The following is a 20,325-nucleotide window of genomic DNA, read 5'->3' on the forward strand; positions in this document are numbered from 1 at the left end:
TCTACTTAGTCCTGACTGATATTCAGAGAGAAGCAAATGCATGCAAGTACTCTAGCCTTCTTGATATTTCATTTCTGTCTGACTGATACAATGCAGGAATGATTCAGATGACAGCGAGACACTCTTGAGCAGTCATGCATCCCAGAGGTTATTATTATGCTTGCAAAGATGATTCAGAGAAAGGTCTTAATGTAGTAAGACGCACCCGACACGTCACTTGTGGCTGTGCTCGGATCATCATCATCTTCATCGTTAATATTGTAGCTTTGTTACTTAGGCTAGAGGTCAATTCACTTTTCATTTAATCAAAATCCAAATAAGAGCTTCGTTTTCACGTGCTAATGATGAAATATTTATTTACGTCTTCAGAAACGGGCAGGATCTAACGTCCAACTCCTCTTTGCATTTTTCCAGCCTTCATTTAAGAAATACGTTTTTTTTTTAATTTACTTTAAGTGGTTTAAGGGTTAAGTATGATTGAATGCTTACAAAAAAGACCCTGATGTTGTAACTAAGGAGATCAGATATAATCTCTGTTCTGCATCTCTGCCAGACTGTCTCATTTCATTTGTATGATCCTTAAGCAAAATTCCTTGACTTTCATTAACTTGAAGTAACCTTTTAAAGCAGCAAAAGTGGTGTATACGGGATTTTGCCTTGGAGGGCACAACTTAAAACTAATGTAATGCATGTGAGAAACAAAATTATATGCAGGTATAGAGCTGTCTGGAAACTCAAATACATGTAACAAAAGGATGCAAGACTTATTTTAAGAGTCAAAAATCATAAGCCTGATAATGGTTAAAAACGGGCAAAAACAGTCCAATTAAGCTCACTGTTGGAATCACCGAGTTTCTGACAGTCTCAGAAATGTCATCTGGTTTATTTCAGTCTAAACATAGAGAGACTTCCTGTACATTACAATCATCCTGAAGGCACTGTGGGCATGAATGAACGTAGGAAACGATGACTCACGCAAGCACTGAGGCAAGTCTCCGCTCCATGTCCCGTTCCCTGTGCAGGTTAGCACAGCAGGAAAAGACAGCTCATAGCCGGGTAAACAGGTGTAACTCACGCTGGTTCCCCACTCCAGGACTGAGCCCTCAAGGAGGCCGTTGGGGATGGATGGGGGTGTAGGACAGGTGACCACTGTAGGGATAGAGTGGATACGCAGGTCACAGACGCATCAGAGTATATTCAAAGCACAAATCAGAACGAATTAAGTTTGAGTGCAATGCTTAAAAGAGGGCAAGACTCAAATTTCAAATCTCAGCAAAATCGTCAGAACTAAAAAATAGGAAATAGTTCACCTTCCCATTCTGACACTCTCTGATTTTAAGGGGGAGAATCGATGATTAGTGTGTACCGCCACCCTCTGTAATAGTTGAGGGTCTAAAGCAAATTTGAAGTATTTAGAGTTATAGATAGAATATAGTCTTTGATAGTTTACTGGAATCATCTATGGTTCACTCTCTGACATAGTCTGAATATTTGCTGGAAGAAGGTATTTTGCAAACGAAGACTCTCAGCTAAAATATAACTTACAACAAGAAAATGTTGTGACTTGAAAATATTGGGTTTAGTAGCCTTGGATGCCAGCAGGAGAGGTCAAACGAAACCTTGAGGAAAGATTGTTTTTCTTCTGCCTTACAGCAAAGGTGAGTTACATTCAGCAACCAAAATGGCTGCTGAATGTAACTCAAGGAGAACAGACAAACAACTACTGTGATTAATCTGTATTTACAAGAATATGGCTACACATGTACTGAATCTTACATTTCAAATTGAAATGTTGCTAAATATTAATTGCACTGAGGTTAAGATGGCGTAAGATGGATGTAAACACACAGTAAACACAGTAATACACTCACTTTTCATCCAAGAAATATAAGCTTTTATCATCCTATTCATATACTGATGGTTAAAATGTTTCCTAGAGACCTTTATTTAAAAAAACAAACAAAAAAAAACTAAAAACCAAGTCAGGTTAAAACTGGTCAATGCAGTGACCAAAACCCCATTACACCAAAAGCATCAAATTAAAAGCAGCAGAGGTGGCACTAATTCACCATTCTGCATAGTGTGGATTACAGCTGAAAATGAGGTCTTTAGCTCAGAGAAATAGTCTGTGTTTTGACTGTGAGCGATTTCTGTTTGGAGAATACAGAATAATTTCTGTGCAAAATGAGGGGGGCATCTTGCGTCTGTGTAAGCCGTAAACTTTCAGCTCAACAAATGTAATAAATGAATGCATAATAAAGCTCAGAGTTTGTTCTGACACACTTAGAGATGAACCCGTGGGGACGCAGATGGGATATGGGTTTTAGAGATGTGAATAAATTAGTGCTGTTGCTTTATACCACTGCTATCCTCCCTCAGCACCCATCATTACCCCCAAGTCTTTTTCTCCCTTCTTTCTTTTTGGCATTCTTGTGTTTGGTTAAACACTTGAACAAACATCTGCAAACTGAAGTCGAGCCTTATCCGAATCTTTCAACTGTGGCAAGTTCAATTGATTCGTTTATATTTAAAATACATGCGTGCTTGTTACATATGGCTCCCTGACAGAGAAGCCTTTAATTCTCTTCATCTTATTTTCACAATTCAAAAATCAAAAAGTTGTGACAATTATCCAAGTTATGACATGAGAGTGACGCGGGGATAGAAGGCAGGCACGTGACGGACAACTTCCTTGCCTCGTTAGCGCAACTTTTCATTCTCTGCACAACAAATTACAGTAAATGTGGAGCAAGCCACTGTGGGATATTCACACATCCTCTCAAAGGTGGAACTGTCTTTTTGTTCTCAGTTGGCAGCAGATCCAAAATGATTTCCATATGGACATTTTGCAGCAGCATATACAGTATATATGAAGTGTGCTATAATCAGAACAGTATTTAGGCCACGGTGAATAGAGAATAAAAATAAGAGCAAAAAACCTTCTCGTGCTCCAATCTGTTTTTTAATGTTTTGTTTGTTAACGTAATTTTGTTTCTCAAGGAGAAACAGGTTCACTTAAAATTGTTTCCCTTTGAAGTTAATGAATCAGTAAAGAGTGCCTTCAGTTTGGGATTTCCAAGTTGTTGCTCTGGGAAAAAAGGGGCACTTCATTCTGAATTATCTCACTAAAATGCGTAGCTGGAGGCTGTAAAGTAAAAAGCAGGTTTGCGTGTGTATTTCAGTGATCTTACGGTGTATCTGTGTAAAAGACACGAAAGGGGGGGGGGGGGGGGGTTATAGAAAATGTATGAGTGCACGTGTGCAAGTAGGCAATTTACACAGATTAGAAGAGTAGGTCTTCTAATCCTGTAAGCACTGCATCTGAAATTACTTGCTTTAAAAAAAGCAGAGAGTGTCCCCATTTTCGTAAGTAGTTCTAAGCAGCATTAGTGCCTCTTAGCTGAACATGCCAAACCCGGGATTCAAACTGAATCCTTGCCGGGCAAGGCTTAGGATGCGTCATCACACACAAACGCTGTGGCTAAAACTGATGCTCATACACTAAGTGCAAATTTATGCCCAGGCTTGGCACATGCAAAACCTCTTTGTCTCAATTTTTCTCCTCTTGGCTTTCCTCTCACTTTTTTCCCCTCGTCCCCCTCCCTTTCTTAGAATACTAACTCAGTTTCCTGTGGCACAATCATCCAAAATCTATGACAAGGTGACAGATGCCAGGTGTGAGAACTTTAAAACAGCTCACCTTGAGTGAACTGCAAGCACCTTCAACTTAAACCCAATCGTGAAAAATGAACAACAAAAAACCAAAAACAAAACAAAAAAAAACTTGTGCAAAAATAGGCATTGTTTTTAGTTTCACATGAAAGAAAAGAAAACAGATATTTTTCCAGTCCTTTTCTGAGATGTCCCACTGCGTAGGCTGTCAGGGAGAGTGATGATAAAAAAACGTATGATTACCAGTGTGCTTTTCTATTGCTTGCCCTAGATAGTCTTAGAAAGAGACCAAAGGACAGGAAGAACACGGCGACAGGGGGAAAGCAAAGCATAAAACGTCTGTACTCCTTCTTTATACCCCATCCACACCGAGGAATGGAAAATTAATGTTGAGCACCCACTTAGTAATCAAAGTCCTCTCTCTCTTGCCTTTCTTTTATTCATTTATCCCATGAGAGAAATAAGTGCTATCGGAAAAGCGAAGGCAGTTGAGAGACAGAGGCAGGAGGACCTTGTGGCTCACTGACTAATGCATACAGGTCAGTGGGAGCTGACAGCATTCAGGCAGTGGCAGCGCTGGGAGAAAACGTGAGTGTGCAATCATCTGTGTCTACGTATGCATGAGAGAGACACTTCTGTAATTGAATGCCCCCGTGTGATTGTATTCAGGCACAGCGGTGTGTGAGCGAGTGTGATGAGGAGGCCTAAGCTCTGGGGTTTTGCTCCTTTCCACGCCACCCCCATTAAGCGTAGCTGGATCAAGGACCGAGAGGCTGAGCGGTTGCGGTAGCTGTCAAGGATTAGCGCTCAGAGGTTAGCAATGTCACACACTTTTAATATGCACACATGAGGGTTATACACTTGCACATATACACCCATTGCCCTCTGTCTTCTTTTCTCTCCCAGTTTAAACAGCTGTGGGACCATCAATTCAACCAACAGCTTCACCGTACAATACCCCAGAACACGGCACGTTAATATTGAATAGCACTAATAAAATATTACAATTACTGTCAGACTGAATTTTGTAATTTTTTAATCTTCAAGACAAGGTTGAGAAGATTAGTAGGGCAAGAAGTAGCCTGGCTTAAACAGCTACTTATGAGCTTAACTATCTTTGGATCCCCCCCCAAAAAGTCTTATATATGGGTTACAAGTAGAAACACAAAAAACAAACTCAAAGGAGGTTTGAACCTCTCACAACCTGCCTATTTCATTTCATTTGTCCTTTCGTCTACCTCAAGAGGCCTGCTTCACTGTAACTGAGATAGCAGCCTGGGAACAGTTCCTTAGCAACAATGAGCCCCTATTAGCCTTGTGGGCTCTTCCCCTTCCTGGTGTACTCTTGAGCTGTTCGCTGCACAAGTTAATCTTCCCTGCAATACTTACTTTTGAGTGTCAAGCGCAGAAATGCTAATCTATGCCTCCACTCAGGCGTCATAAATCACGGAGTGATGTATCGCTGATGGGCGTACAACAGCTAAGTCCTCTTCCTGGATTTTCCAACTTTGATGTTAATCATAGAGTAGAATGGGCACAAACTTCAGGGAGAGGACTCCAGTGATTAACTGTTGGGGTACAATTAGAGGTATCCTTGTGGTGATGGAGAGGACTTATTAGCCATCCATCACCAGGTGTCAGAGAACTTTTAGCATCGGCTCTTTGCATTCACAGGTGCAACTCTAGACTGGGGGATGAAATCATCATAGATGGAGATATATAGTTTTTTTTTAATCCAGCTGAGAATGTGGCCATAGACAGTGAAGCATAAAAAGTAGCAAGATTTTTGCATTAAATGGGTGATATTTTGAGAAACACATTAAAAATGGCTTTATTTCTATGTGTGGATGTGTACGTTTCAAATATATGCACCTTATTATGCAAATAGGTTTATGTCTTTCAGTGTCATTGCCATTTGCATTATCAGTGCGCTTAAGTGAGGAGTATATGGCAGTATCTGACTACACAGGAAGCCTGTGTCACCTTTCTTGCTAATCTCATTAGATCTCTGGATGTAAGCATACACTTTAGATTGTGCGTGACAGTGTGCTGGCATGCCAAGGTTGTTACAACGCTGTCTGATGGTTATCAAGGTTGAACGTCCACTGCAGCAAGTCTTTGATACAGTGTAGGAGAAATGCGTATCTGTGGGAGGTACTTGCCTTGACATGCTGGCATGGTTCCACTCCACGTCCCATTGCTGGTGCAGGTCCTGGTGAAAGAGTTGTCCCCTCCCACCATCACATACCCCAGTTGGCACATGAACGTCACATTCTGGCCCACTGTGGTGTCGTCGCCAAACCTGAGTCCATTTGCTGGGATACCGGGATCGCCACAGGTGATCACTGCCATTGGTAGTAAAAAATAAGCGCTGCATCAGAAATCATCCTTAATGGTGTGGAGTGAACTTCAACATGAAACATAAAGCAACATTTCTATTTTTAGTCTTCCTTTGTATCATTAATCATTAGTTCTTTTCCTAATCTTGCATTTATTTGTGCCACTGCGACATCACTGTGTACTTCATCATGGTTAGGATTATTCTTTTCAGGTTTAATAATGATACAGCGGTCATACTAATATTTTATCAAATGACTGAAATATCTGTGACATTTACAGCTGTGCATGATGATCATTGCTACACCTCGACCCATAATTCATACCCAAGACAGTGACAAGAACAGGAGATGTCTGCACAAAAAACACAAAAAACTTAACGCTGCGTGTTTACCACCAGCTAGTCGGTAGTTATATGTTCGTGACTGGTAAATGTTAATTGGTTCTGAGTATTCTTTCACTCGTATGAATCAAATTGTTCTGTGTAGTCGTGAATTGCCAGAAGCAACGTTGGTTCAACTTAAGTATGACTGATCAGGGTATTGCCTTTTGTGTGATTTGGCAGGTCTGTAATGAGCTGTTGGACATGAGAGAGTAGAGAGTAGCAATTCACCTCTGAGGGACATTTATCTGTAAAGAATTACTGGAAAAACTAGCTTGGCTGCAGTTTTACAGATACATAAAAGTACTTTTCTTCTATGTTGTTTGTATTTCAGCTGGTCTTTGTAATCGATGAGGCTACCAGTGTGGCTTCTGGATCTGAATAGTGAAGCCAGTGAACACTTTGAATCTGCTTTCTTTCTAATGGAGAGCATGGGGTGACTTATCTATCCCAAAGGAAAAAGACAGCACACTTCCCTTGAACTATGACCTCAGTAAACACTTCCCTGGAGTGTTTTTGGTCATAATTATAGTTTTAAGTCACATTTCATACAACATTTATTTTGTAAAATATTTCCCATTTGCAATCAAAAAGGAAGGTAAAACAGGTTAGGTATCTGAACTGGTCAACACTGTGAATGAAAAGGTGTGTACCATTTCCCTCGGTTTTTGCATCCAGCTCTTTACTTGTTGCATTCTGCTACAAAATATCAAGATAGTGGAAGTCAGAATCCCCACCTTTGGGCTTTAAGAGTCAGCTTCACAAGCCAAAAGGTGCATACAGCCACCATTTATGTGAATTTATGTTTGTAACAAAAGTTGCTTACTTGGACTTTTCAGAAAACTGAGATTCAGTTTATTTCATTACAATCCTTAAGTTCTTAAAAAGAAAGCTACTTCCATTGGATGTCCTGAATGGGAGCTGAGAGCAGAATATAGTGACGTGGGGTTTTTAATGATACTTTTAGATACACTGAGGTTTTAGTCTGAATGTAATAATTTTGTAACTGAAAGCAACATACAAGCAGTTTCTCAAATGACTTCTAAAAGCCCACGTGACAAATAAATGATAGGTGGACAGTAATAAAGTAACAATGAATCATTATTTTATAAAGCAGCTCTTTTAGATGCCGTCTAAGGAACACAGTATTCGTTGGCCTCTTAAGTGTTCGATGCATTAACATAACTAAAAATGATTTCCAGGCATCTGACATAATGTTATGTGAAAATAAGGAATAGCTACATTGCCAGTTTGCTGTGCACATGACATAAGACTAAGTGACACCTACATTGTCATAATACTACTAACAGTAATCGTAATGTTTACTTGCACTTCTCCATTCTAGATTACGCCACTCTAGTTATATAATTTGTCTAAATCAGCAGAGGAACTAATAAAAATAATAATAATGTATTTTGTGCAGTCTCTTCTTTTCATATCCCTACTCTTGGCTTCTTTTCATGGCACAATTTCTCCAAAGTAAACAGATGGCTGAGTGTTGGCCCAGTATGTTGTCAGGTCTTAACCCAGTGCTACCGCTGATGAAATTATAGTTGCCAGCCTTTATTTGATTGCTTTTTCATAGCCCTCGTTTCATCTCGGAGGCTCTAATTTGTGCATACTTATTACAAAATCTTTCCTGACTTGTTCACCTTCATGTAAGAAGTCAGTTTGATGCATATGGCTGTCACTGCTAACGCCTCCTCCCTTAAATTAATTTCTGTTTGTTTATTTTTGGTTATTGCCAAGGAATTCAGCACTTGGAGATGTATTTCCTTCCTGGGTAAAACCAGCTTTGTATTCTGACAGAACACATGGGAAAAGCTGGATTCTTCATTTTACGAGATTGAAACTGATGTCACTATGTGAACAATCTAGTCTCATTTATTTTGAAAATTAACATGAAACCACAACAGCACCCTTTATGCTTGTTTGGCATGTATAGTCATTTGTTGTGTGCTTTTTCTGTTAACTGAAGCAATGCCGTACTGCATCCTTCTTACAGATTCCTGCCCCAAATATCATAATCTGACAAAGAATAAACTGCAGTGGAGCTGGTACTGATACATTTGATGTTTAATGTGCAGTTGTCATAATATTCCTCACCCAAAGTGGTTCTGTGGCTCTGCACACAGTAACTTACTACTTATTAAACTTGTTATCAACTTCCAGTCTAAGTCAGATAACGTAAACCATGTTTCGAATTCTAAGAATTTAGCCCTATGATATTTGACTACTCATGTAATAATGTAGTAATTACACTACAAGGACAAGCTTTTCTGTGGTGCATTGTGGAGGAAAGATAACATCTGGGTCTCACCAAAGCATGTAAGGTTCATTTTCTGGTAATATTGACTGTCTGAACAAAAATTTGCCTGTGTGATATTTGACAGGAAATGTGAAAAATACTCAACTTCAGATAGGGAATGGCTGGTGTAAGCCTAAGTCAAGAGTGCTGCCGCTTTTATTTATTAAATAAAGTTTAGTATTTACTAGTAAGATTTATCATCCTCTCGAAATTAATGTCAAATAAATTATTAGTTATTAGTTAGATATTTACTATTTAATATACATGCTCCAGATATAGCCACTGAAAACTGCCGCTTTCAACCAGAGGTCAGCCGGCTGACTGTTAACTCACAGCGAGCTCTCAGCTGAATGTCAGAAGCTAGGCATCCACCTTTTCTTCTCCTGGGGAGCGTCTACTTTCCACTATAAACACGCCTCTTTACTCAACTGCAGAGTGTGTGTAACTTATCAGCTGTTTGGGCTGCATAGCATTTTTGGGGGGGGCTGGTTCAGGAAAATACAAAGAAAATGATTGTTTTTGTACCAGTTTTGTGTAAATACCTGCTGTCAGTGATTCCTGGGATACTGTTTATATGTGTTAAAATCACAAACAGCCTACAGCGGATCTTTGGCCAGAGTTTTTTTGCAGTCATTGGCCTTCTGAGGGGGGGTGGGGGGGTGAGAGAGCTGTTTGAACGATCACCTTATTGTGACAAAGGAATCCGCTGTCTGTAAAAGTTACCCTTAAAATTACTGCAGCGATTTATCAGAGATGCGCGGAGCATGGATGGATAGTTAAAAAAATGCAGGTGGTTCACACCCAGCAATTTACTGCATAACATATTTTTACAAGTTCTTTTTTTCAAAGTGTGTATTTATTTATTTATTTATTTATCATCAGCATCCAGATGGTTCTTTTCCATACATTTTGAGTGGTTTTTCTCTACATTCAGGTTGAGGGCTCATATGATGATGATGATGATCTTTGATCGCACAATCACAAGAAACAATATAGAAAATGTATAAAATAGGTATCAGCTGTTGATAATCTCCCAATTGCTTAGTTGATAAAATAAATCATATCCTATGGGGGCAGAGTGCTGTTTCAATGGTCACTCATGAAGACCAGGTTGAACAACAATAACTGTTACTTCTCAGCATATGGAGTTTTTCCTATAACTAAATAAATAAATGCTGCCTGTTGGACATTTATTTGCAGGACATGTACCAGTTGTTGGACTTGGAGTGTCCCATTCAGAGCACAAAAGTTTTAAACTAGAGTATTAATATAAATCGCAAAGGTGATAGACCAAGATTAGCTGCAGACAACTTGAGAAAGCATGCATATGCTATGACTGTTAATTTATTTGGAAAGCATAACTGGCGAGAATTACCAATAGTTTTAAGCACAGTGCCAAATCGTTGTGGTTCACTCCTACACCCAGTGTTTCACTCATTAATTATCAAAAATATTCAGAAAAAAGTGCCAAATATTTCTGACAGAAATACACACACTTAAACATATTGTTGCGCAATCGCAGTGAGTTCAAATTTCAATTTAAAATTTGCATTTTGTATAAGAACATTAGCAATGCAATGAAATAATCATTTTATGCTTTCATGTTCAGAAACACAAGTCAGCAATAATCTGTCCAGCTTGTTCGGTCGTTTAGCCATGTAAATCAGCTTTGTTGGACCAAGGACACGTCTAAAACCTGCAGGACACCGGCCCTGGAGGCCTGGAGTTGGACACCTGTGCTCTAAAGCAATGCGGCTCCACACTGCTCCCCCTGGTGGTTACACAAGATATTACCACTGGTTTTCCTAAATACTACTTAGGGGCATTACTACTCGTACAGATACTGTCTGTATCTGTACGAGTGAGTATTTATCTATCTGCATTGTTACTGAATCACAATAACTCAAAGAACAGACACAGTTTGACATCTTCAAGATAAAAAGTCATTGACAAAGAATGATAAATAAAACCTGTTTTTTGCATGTTATTCTACAAATTTCAGGCAACAAATACAAGAAAGCATGGCTTTCACATGCTGCGTCACATATGCTTATGGTCTGGATTACACCTGGGTTTCTGAATCTGTACTAAGATTATGCACAGTATATATGAATGTTCACTGCATATTTTGTGTTGCCACATTTTATATGCACAGTTCATTTGAAGCCACCAAAATTACACATTATCTTCAATTAAGCATGGCACATCTCTTCAAACCCATGTCAGAAGCTGCTGGCATAAATCAAGGACAGCTCATAAAGATTTTAGCCCGTGTCAGGTGACCATCTTGTGAGGAGGTGGAAAAGTCATCTTTCCAGAAGAAAGGCGCAGAAAGAAAGAGGAAACAATGTGTGTATACAGTTGTAAATCTTTAATTATGCATGTCTATCTATGGGAAGTGAAAACTCAAGTTAAGCAAGCACAGTGCACAACAGCTGCAGGCTACCGACTTCAACAATTTAACTTAACTATGCAGCTTCTTTCAGTGCACTTACTTGCTGTGAGAAATTAAGTCAATAAGCTGCTTCCAGTAAATCTTCATGAACATTTTTTTCTTGCTTCTTGAAAGTTTAATATTGTTTTCTGTACTGTGATATACTTTGGGAACGTTAGTAACATATACTCAGATTCTACAAGGAGGACAGGCTGAGATGGAAGCAGGTGATACACTGTGGTGACCCCTAAAGGGAGCAGCCGAAAGAAGAAGTAGTAGAAGAAGACCAAGAAGTGACACATGATGCTATATCACTGATTTTCTTTTTCTAAAGCAATGTGAGCCGACCAATTACTTAGTATATTTTAGCTACTTAGGAAAAAAGAACTCCAATTTGAAGAAACGGATCGCTTCAGAAATGCCTTCATGTACAGTAATCCCTCTGCACCACTTGGGGAATCCAATACTACACTTAAACTGACAGAGAAACGCACAGACAAGAGAAGCGAAAATATGATGATAGCAGAGAAATCAACTGAATTAGAGTGTATTAAACGGCAAATATTCTCACTTTAAAAAAAAATCCCTGTTCGCCATTTATTTGACAAAGTGCTTTTATGGTTTTAGTTCACAATTCACTGAGCAACTCTCTTTCCTTAATACACTTCATCTCATTTGCTAATTTCTGAACATGCTCTATAAATTTCATGTATCATCCGCTAAGAGTTTCTGGGGAGAAAAAAATAAAGTTCAAACTTTTCTCTCTCCCCTTGAGAGTGTTGTGTGACTTTGATCTGGTAACCTACATGATCGATTACCCATGAACCGTGAAAATGATTGCCTCCTTAATGAAGGAACAGTGAGCCAATCCTGGCATCCTAAGTGTTGATGTCCCTGAACTGACCACTAAACTTTAATGTGAAGTGATAGTACAAAAGAGAAGAAGTTTGGGGATGAGCACGCTCCAAAGTGGGAAAAAGAGCTAAGAAAGCTCCTCTGCTTTACTGCACGTTTGATCATTATTATTCAAACCCATTTTTTCCCCAGTCGTTCGCTTTCTTCACTCCTTCCCTGTGCATCTCTCTCCAGAGACCCATTTCAATCCAGAATTGAAAATTACATCCACACCATTTATCTTTTTCTTGTCATTCAATAACAAGCAAAAAGAATAAGGAAGAGAGAATATGGGGACTTTCAGAGAGAAGAACAATGTGTAATTTTGTTTCAAAGTCATCCTGATGCAAACTGAATATAGATTGGAATACTTCTTAATTACTCTGAGGCTCATTTGCCAAGATCCAGACAATAAAAACTGCCTGACATCTTTGATGCTTCACTGGGCGAACAGGCTCAAAGAGATTTGTCTTAATCGATATCATATATTTCAGCAGCGCTCCCGGCACACGTGATTTCAGATGAAAGAGGGCACAACATCAGGTTCAATGTCCATCGTGTTCAACTTGATCATACATTATACAAAGAACGAGACTGGCTGCTGATTCAATCTGCTATGCTAACAGTACATTCGCTGTGCATTATTGTGCTGATCATCCTTTTCCACATTGAATTTGTGTTTACCCATCACACCCAGAGGAGTGCCTAATCGTTCTTGTCCTATTTTCTAACTTTTTCTTTGTGTGCGCGTGTGTTCTAGTTCTTGAGTAACAAATTCAACGACTGCCAGACTTAAGTGTGACTGAACTAAATGTGATTAACGAAGCAACACTGAAATCCCTAAGATGTGTGTTCCCCTGTTCACCGCAGTGACAGAATCTGGACTATGCCTGACCACATCTTATTGATCAGACACCGATCACAGCATAGCCTTTAACAGTGACTACTGACACAGCTGCTCTTCTTCTCATTTTCTAATGAAAGTGTGAACGCTGTGCAGCGGAGAGGCCTTTTAAAGAAATCCACCATGACTACGAGACACAACTACATCCTCCTTTCATGTGTCTGTGTGTGCAAAACTCACTTGTGCAGTTTGGAGCTGTGCCAGACCATGTGCCATTTGCCAAACACTGGCGTGTAGGCGAACCAGTGAGGAAATATCCTTCCATACACGAATACACGATAGAATGGGAGAAGGTTGTGCCATCCAAACGGGAAATACGACCGTGAGCCGGGGTACCTGGATTCCCGCACTGTACCGCTGCAATACAGGGGAGAAAAGACAGGATGTGAAGGTCAGAGGTGTAAAATAGTAATGGATTTTCTATTTTCCATATCAGTGGGTTAGAAGCCCCGAAGGTGGCTTCAAGATGACTTCTGAAGGTCCCGAGGGGATTAAATGGCTGTGAAAGGACATATTCACGCACTATACTGTGAATATAAATATTTATTTATGGAATAATTGCTGTTTTGTCTTTGACCTGCTGTATGTTTGCAGTTTCTTGACTTGTGTCTGATTAACTCTCAGGTGGAAAGTCTGCAAAGGGCAGACTGAAATCCTCGGCTTGTGTTCCTCATTATGTCTTTGTGCCTCCCATTACGGGACGTAAGAAAGCACTGCTGCTTGTTTTTTTGTTTTTTAGAGAAGCTGTGAATAAAGCAGTATAGAACAACTTATCTATAGAGCTTTATTAAGAGAGGCTAATGAGCAGAACTGATGCAGTGGTACACAAAACCTTATCGCAGTATTGATGAGTCATCAGTAAATAAAGTGCAGTTTGTGTACTGTCAAGTCCTACAGTACATCTATGGTGATGGCAGTGCTGTCTAAAAGCGAGGGGGTAATGTGAACAGTTACAGCTAAGGACTCAGGGCGCACTTATAATGATAATAAAGCTGAAATGTGGCTGAGCAATCCTATGATAGGGAGAAAAATGTTTCCAGTGCGGTAGAAAAGCACCGGGGATTGGGATTTTTTTTTTTCCCCCACTCAGGAATCCCTTTCAGTGTTTTTGAAATCTGCTCATTTTTTTCACTGAAGAGTAGAGAGGACAGTTTGTTTCATGTGTTTTTCTTCTGCTTCAAATCATGTCTAATTACAAAAGTGATCTGCTCTCTCAATCACCTAATTGCCTGGAAAATGTGAAATAGTGATTCTAGTAGGAGACAGACGTGTTGCAAGTGTGGTGGTGATTTCTCAATTAACATGTGTGCATACGCAGAAACTCACTGAGGTGCAAACGCATCACTCAGCCACATACCAACATACCAACTGCCAGCATGCTCACAGCTCTGTTCTGCAAATGCACACACACACATGCGTGAGCACATATAGCCACAGAATGTATGCATGTGCTGTTGTGTGTATTTACCAAAAATCAAGTGCGGCAGCCTCTTTTCTCACCTCTTTTTAATAATTCAAGATCGACACGATGACAGACACACAAAACAGACCCTCGTGGCAACGTGAGATGTATATCATGTTGAATATCCACACTGAGTGTTTTTCCGGAGACTGTAAAGGGGTTGTGGATAATGAATGGATGGACTTTAACATGAGACAGGGTTTTAGATCACAAGCAGACAGCACAGAAACACATTCAGGCTCCAGTGAATTCCTGTCCCCCTCCCTGACTCCCGACGGTTGAATGGATAGTTAAAGTAATCTTTAAATCAGGAGTTCAGCTGGGAGATGGACAGATAAAAAGCTAGTGGAAGAGAGACGCTTGGTAATAAAGAGAGGGAGGAAGAGGTTGAACACAAAGTGAGGGAATGAGAGGGAAGAGGGTTAGATGGCAGATAGGGATGAGAAGATGGCTAGACAACGAGATTAAGACCGAGAGAAATCAGAAGAGGAGGGGCCTGTGTTGGAGAAATGAACGCTAGAGAAATGGGGGAAAAGAAAGAAAGAAAGTCAGGAGATGGAATGAAAGGCAGAGTAGTTCAGAGGACCTGTGCATTTGCTGATTATATTAAAAATGACACTGGCACTCATCCAAGCTGGTGGACAGTAAGCTGAGGAGCGGAGAAGCAGTCAAACATTTGCATCAATATCCGGTTGACCCCTGGGGCTAATTTATGCAAGATGTAGAGCTGGCATCCTGTGAACTAATATCTTCAAAATCCACAATGATTCATTTATCACAATCCAAAAGGAACTTGGCTTTAGGTGTCTAGAATTAATGAATTTTTCGGCTGCAATCTGGAAGCTAGTCACAGCACCATGTGCTGGCAGAAAATACCAGACTGCAGCAGAGAGCTATTTATCCATCTGCTGCAGTGCTGCGTTTGCGAGCTTTTTGTATGTGCTAGAATGCAGCCAATATGTTGCATACATTGTGTGTTTAAGCAAAGGCCACGTCCTGTTTGAAAACTGTGGATACCACAACCGATGCTGATTCTTTATTTTGCACTTGCACAATGCTTAAAGTGGCTTTACAGCAATTTGTACTATACTTTTAGAAACTTTGAAAGACTTCTGAAGTTCTCTTCTAACTTTAAGCTTCAGGCCTTCCCATAATGCAACCATTGTCTTTTAAATCGTAAGCCCAAGGGTTATTTCACGTCTTTTTTGGTAACATGAGTTGTATATTAAAACTTGAGACTCTCTCCAAAGAGACAATCCTTTTCATCAGTTGATTACTGCTTCCTGCAACAACCAAACCCAACTTTATGTGGTGGAGTGCCCCTTTGACATAAAGCAGAGGTTCAAGAACTTTGTCTGGATAACCCTACAGTATAATCCAAATAAGGTTTAAAACGGATAAAGTCTGATCGCTGAAAAAAGAAAAGCCCTTCAAACCAGATATCTGGTAATATTCAGTGCTGCATGTTTCTTTTCTTTCTACCAGAAAGACAAGAAACTATCGGGATTCAGTACGTGGCCTCATGGAACCACGCAGCTCCCTCTGTATCTGTAGGAGCTTAAATGTGTGCCTTTGTGTAAAGAAATATTTGTGTGTTAGCTCTCAATTTGACTCCAGCGTGTTTCATACATAACATCAAAGCGATATTTTAAAGGTTTCTCTTACGTTTGCAGAACGGCTGTTTGCCAGACCAGGTCCCATTGGGGAAGCAGATCCTCTCTGCTGAGCCATACAGTGTATGTCCCACTGCGCAGGTAAAGCGCACTTTGCTGCGCACTTTGAAGTTCCCTGCCTCCCTGCTGGCATGGGCAGGTGTGCCTGGATCCCCACAGGTGCCCGTCGAGTCACCTGCAATGAGAGATAAAACAGACATTGAGCAATGAAAACAAGACGGCGAAGATGCCATCCACCTCACGGACTGTGTGTACGTTCTCAGATGGATCCTTTTAAGTTTCTACGGCAGTGAATTGCAACGCAATGTTCCTGTCTGCCAGACAGAAGACAATACAAAGAGGGCTTAGACTCAAACTGGATAATGCCTGAGTCTTCCAGGAACCAGTCGTAAAACATACAATGCACCGATGAGCAGTTGTCACCATGCCAACAGCCTGGAGGACCAATACTTCTCACAATTTTGACACCAGGAGCTTTCTGTCCATAAAATCAGCAGAGCTAGCATTAAAAGGCAACCAGCTGTGGCTATGAGAAATGATGAATACAGTTTGACCTCTAGAGATAAATGCTTTTTCATTATCTTGAAATATACCTTCTGTCCTTTGTTCTGTGGAGGAACATACAGTACTTTCAGTGTCACCACCTCACACCACCTATCATGCATGTCTGTGAATTAAATCATAAAAAAAGTTGCTGTCTCTCTCACTAATTCCCTTTATGTTTCCATTAGTCTTGTCTCTGTCGGCTGAAAGAAATAGGACGTGTTCTCCTTCTAAGCCATCGGAAATGAGAGAGAGATGACAGGTATGGAATCAGGGCAGTGACATCACTGCTGAAGATTTTACGTTGCGATGAAGAGCAAGCCTAGCTGAATGGTGCGTTTTTAGGATGGAGTCTTTGGTGGGGTAGTTTTGTATTCACTAGAGACATCCATCAGACCAAAGGAAAGAAGCACATAACACTAACTGCCACTACTATTGTTGCTGCATTCTCTCACAGAAAGGAGTTGAAGATAGAAAAAAAGTCCAATGTTTGGCTTCAGAGGAATAACAGAAACAGAGAGATACAGATTTATAGAAACAGACATTTAAATTGATAGAAGGATAGATGCACAGATAGATGATCTCTCTGATGGATTTATATTTATTGGCTTTAAGATCCTGTTCCTTGAGCTGTGCACACACCCCGTGCATCACTGCCTGCTTGATTGCAGCTGTTCTCCGTTTACACAGCAGCAAACAGCTGCAGTAATACTGGACTTGTTGACAAAGCCTCGCTGCACAAACACAAAGCTCATATCTTCTACACACATCCCACTGCTCAAATGTGCACAAACTGCATTTGTCAGGTCAAGGGCCCACAGCTGGAGAAGATAAGTTTGTGTTTGGCCATGAATGTGTATATCATTCCATATATATGTGTGCCATTACAGCATACATGTGAGTGTTTGTACTTGTTCTCATCTCTGTGTGCAAGTTCAGAATATGCATGCATATCGCGCATGCAAGTGTTGTGCGTATGTGTCTCTCTATGTGTGTGTGGGTGTGTATATATGGCTCACAGCAGCTGTCGGTACTTCATTAGTCTCCTCTGGTTAGGTGAGGCAGGCTGACTCGGCATGCACTGTGACAGCTATAATCTTACTAATTGGGATGGTGGTGATTTGGTTTGAATCGGGAGTTAATGTCCGTTCACCAGGCTCCCTTTGTGAGGAAATAATAAGGCCTTCAACTCAGCCATGCAACAGACTAGGACAAAAGGGGAATGGACTGGCAAGAGGTTTTAAGACCCATCGTACTAATTAACAAGAGACGGCAGATGAGAGCGGAAGGATAGATGCATAGACGGGCGCATGGATGAGAACCGCTGCTGACGCTGGGCTGGACTTCTGATTAATTTATAGTTATACTTATTTTGTTGCTACTGGCGATGAATACTCTCTGAGAATGATAATGTGGTATTTCCATAGCACTGATAAAGCTATCTCTAGACAATGTAGCAACCTTTCTGTAAACAAATATGGCCATCAACAAAGCAGGAGCTTAGAGTAAAAGGACGAGACATCATGCAGGGCCTTGGGAAAAAAAAGAGAGAGCGAGAGAAACATTTAAACACAGATTAACATTTTCTAGATAGATAACATGGTTGTAGTAATTCTGACAATTCTTTAGGCTGATGTGCCAGTTAAAACTAGGTGCTAAAGTGTACACTTGCACTGATTTAAAACTCTGCAGGCATTTGGTGCTTCGCAACTTCACTTCCTGTAGGCAACAACCGAGCTCCAGCTGTGTTGTGGTTCCTGTTTCTGCTACAGCTGGAACAGATGTTTACTGCCAGGTCTAAATTCATCAAGCCTCATAATGATGAGCTAGTGAGCTACAATGGTACATTCTTCCCATTATAAGCTGCAGTTTTCATAGTTAATTAGGAGCTCTGCTGCAGTTACATATAATACTGTGTGACAACATGATGGAACGAAGCCTTCCCGATCTGTATCAACATAATCCGAGTTCTGAGTGTCACAGTTTCCTGCTCGAGTCTGTATTTAGATACTGCACCTATAGCTTATAGTTCTGCTTGTCAGTCCACATTAGGGATTCGTTAGAGATATGAAGGTTTCATCTGTTCTTTTTCTGGGCCTGAGTGACTGCACTGCATACATCTGTCAGAGTGAAAAAAAAAAAAGAAAAGATAAAATGGCTGAATTCTTTAAAAAAAAAAAATGTATACATAAATTTTAATAATATGCACACATCCAACTGTTTAGTTTAAAAGTTTAAAGATGTCTTGAAACTTAACAAGCTTGTCAAACTTATCCCCTTAGTTTGTAGTAGTGATGTAAATTTACACATGTCAGGAATGTCTCTTGCAGCCACTTTTATATGCAGTATTTCATATTCCAGCTATAATCAGTTAAACAGTTGTACAATGTATGGGTGAGTGCAGGCCCTTTGCTAAAACCTGAAAAATACTGCCACAGCATAGTGGAACAGTGGTTAGCACCGACGGCTCACAGCAAAAAGGTTCCTGGTTTAAGGCCAGACTGGGGCCTTACCGTGTGAAGTTTGTTTGTTTGTCCTTTCTGTGCCTGTGTGGGTTTCCTCCAATTACTCTCTCTACCTTGCACAGTCCAGACAATGTCAGATTATTTGTTGATTCTAAATTCACAATGGGTGTCAATGTGAGCGCAGACGCTCCTCTGTCTCTATCTTTGATTCTGTGACCTGCCCACCCATGATGTGGAAGAAAATGGAAGGATGGGTCTGAAATTTCACTAAATGTCTTGAAACTTATCAATGCTAAAGATAATTAGCTTTTTGTTAGTGATCTTGTAAAGTGTGTCCAAAGAATATACAAGGAGACCTGTAGGTGCATACCTGGGGATGTCTGTGTTTTAAAACCAACGCCTTTGAAGGGGTCTGAGAAAAAGGCTTCGAATGGCAAGTTTATATGTTTAAGTGACGCATAGATTGAGTTGCCTGGCCTCAATAACCACAGTTATGCAAGGAGGATTATAGGTGAGTCATTCAACACCAAGAACACACCACCACCTGCTAAGCAAAGAGGCAGAAGCATCATGCCCTGTGGCTATTTTCCTTCCAGTGCAACTGGTGCAGTACTATGCCAAAGTCTTGAGCCATTTCTCTTTTCTTAATATTTTGCTTCTGAGGAACCAGATTTTCTTATATTTGTTTAAAGTGGTGTTGAGTAGTAGCTCCCCAAGGTTTTCTTTTTAACTACACAAATAAGTTCCCAGAGATGATTCAAGATCATTTTTGATCACAAATGTATTTGGTTTGAAAGAAGTACTTTACGTTTAAGCAGCATCTGCTATATTAATACAAAATGTGTTTCAGCACAAAGTTATTTAATCTGCATTTTGTAATCTAAGTATATACAAGGAAAGTCGATATTTTGTGACCATATTTTTCCTTTAACTTCTTGGGTTACAGTAAACTAAAGGTTTCTTATTTCCAATTGAATTATCTGGTTGTTGTGACCCAGGACTGTTGGTCTGCAGGACAAGTTTCTCCAGGGATTTACTCGCTTAACAGCAACATTATAGATAGTCAGGAACAGATCTGATTTTGGCTTCAGTGGTCAAATTTTTCACGAGTTGATGTTGATTATGTTTAGACAAGTTAAATAAAAAAACAAGACTGGCGTTAACTGTTTTATTTATTTAGCCAAGAATAATGCAGTGTATAAAACTAGGTTTCCTCTGATAAAAACAGGAATTTTAGGGTAGTGTTAGAGA

General features: G+C 40.1%; 1 protein-coding gene across 10 annotated transcripts in view; it reads right to left on the reverse strand.

Annotated features, from left to right (window-relative positions):
* Positions 1-20,325, reverse strand: part of LOC308404971 (CUB and sushi domain-containing protein 3-like) — a 251,895-nt gene that overhangs the window by 20,915 nt on the left and 210,655 nt on the right. For all 10 annotated transcript variants that reach the window (XR_013973240.1, XM_080895307.1, XM_080895306.1 and 7 more), the window contains 4 exons: positions 16,059-16,241; positions 13,112-13,288; positions 5,835-6,017; positions 976-1,149 (listed from right to left, as the gene is read on the reverse strand). Coding sequence is in view for 9 of the 10 variants with exons in the window: in XM_080895307.1 (XP_080751433.1) it covers positions 976-1,149; positions 5,835-6,017; positions 13,112-13,288; positions 16,059-16,241 (717 nt within the window). In the remaining variant the exon portion in view is untranslated. The remainder of the gene's footprint in view (positions 1-975; positions 1,150-5,834; positions 6,018-13,111; positions 13,289-16,058; positions 16,242-20,325) is intronic.

This window comes from Rhamphochromis sp. 'chilingali' (genome assembly GCF_963969265.1).
Source record: "Rhamphochromis sp. 'chilingali' genome assembly, chromosome: 11".
Taxonomy (NCBI): Eukaryota; Metazoa; Chordata; class Actinopteri; order Cichliformes; family Cichlidae; genus Rhamphochromis; species Rhamphochromis sp. 'chilingali'.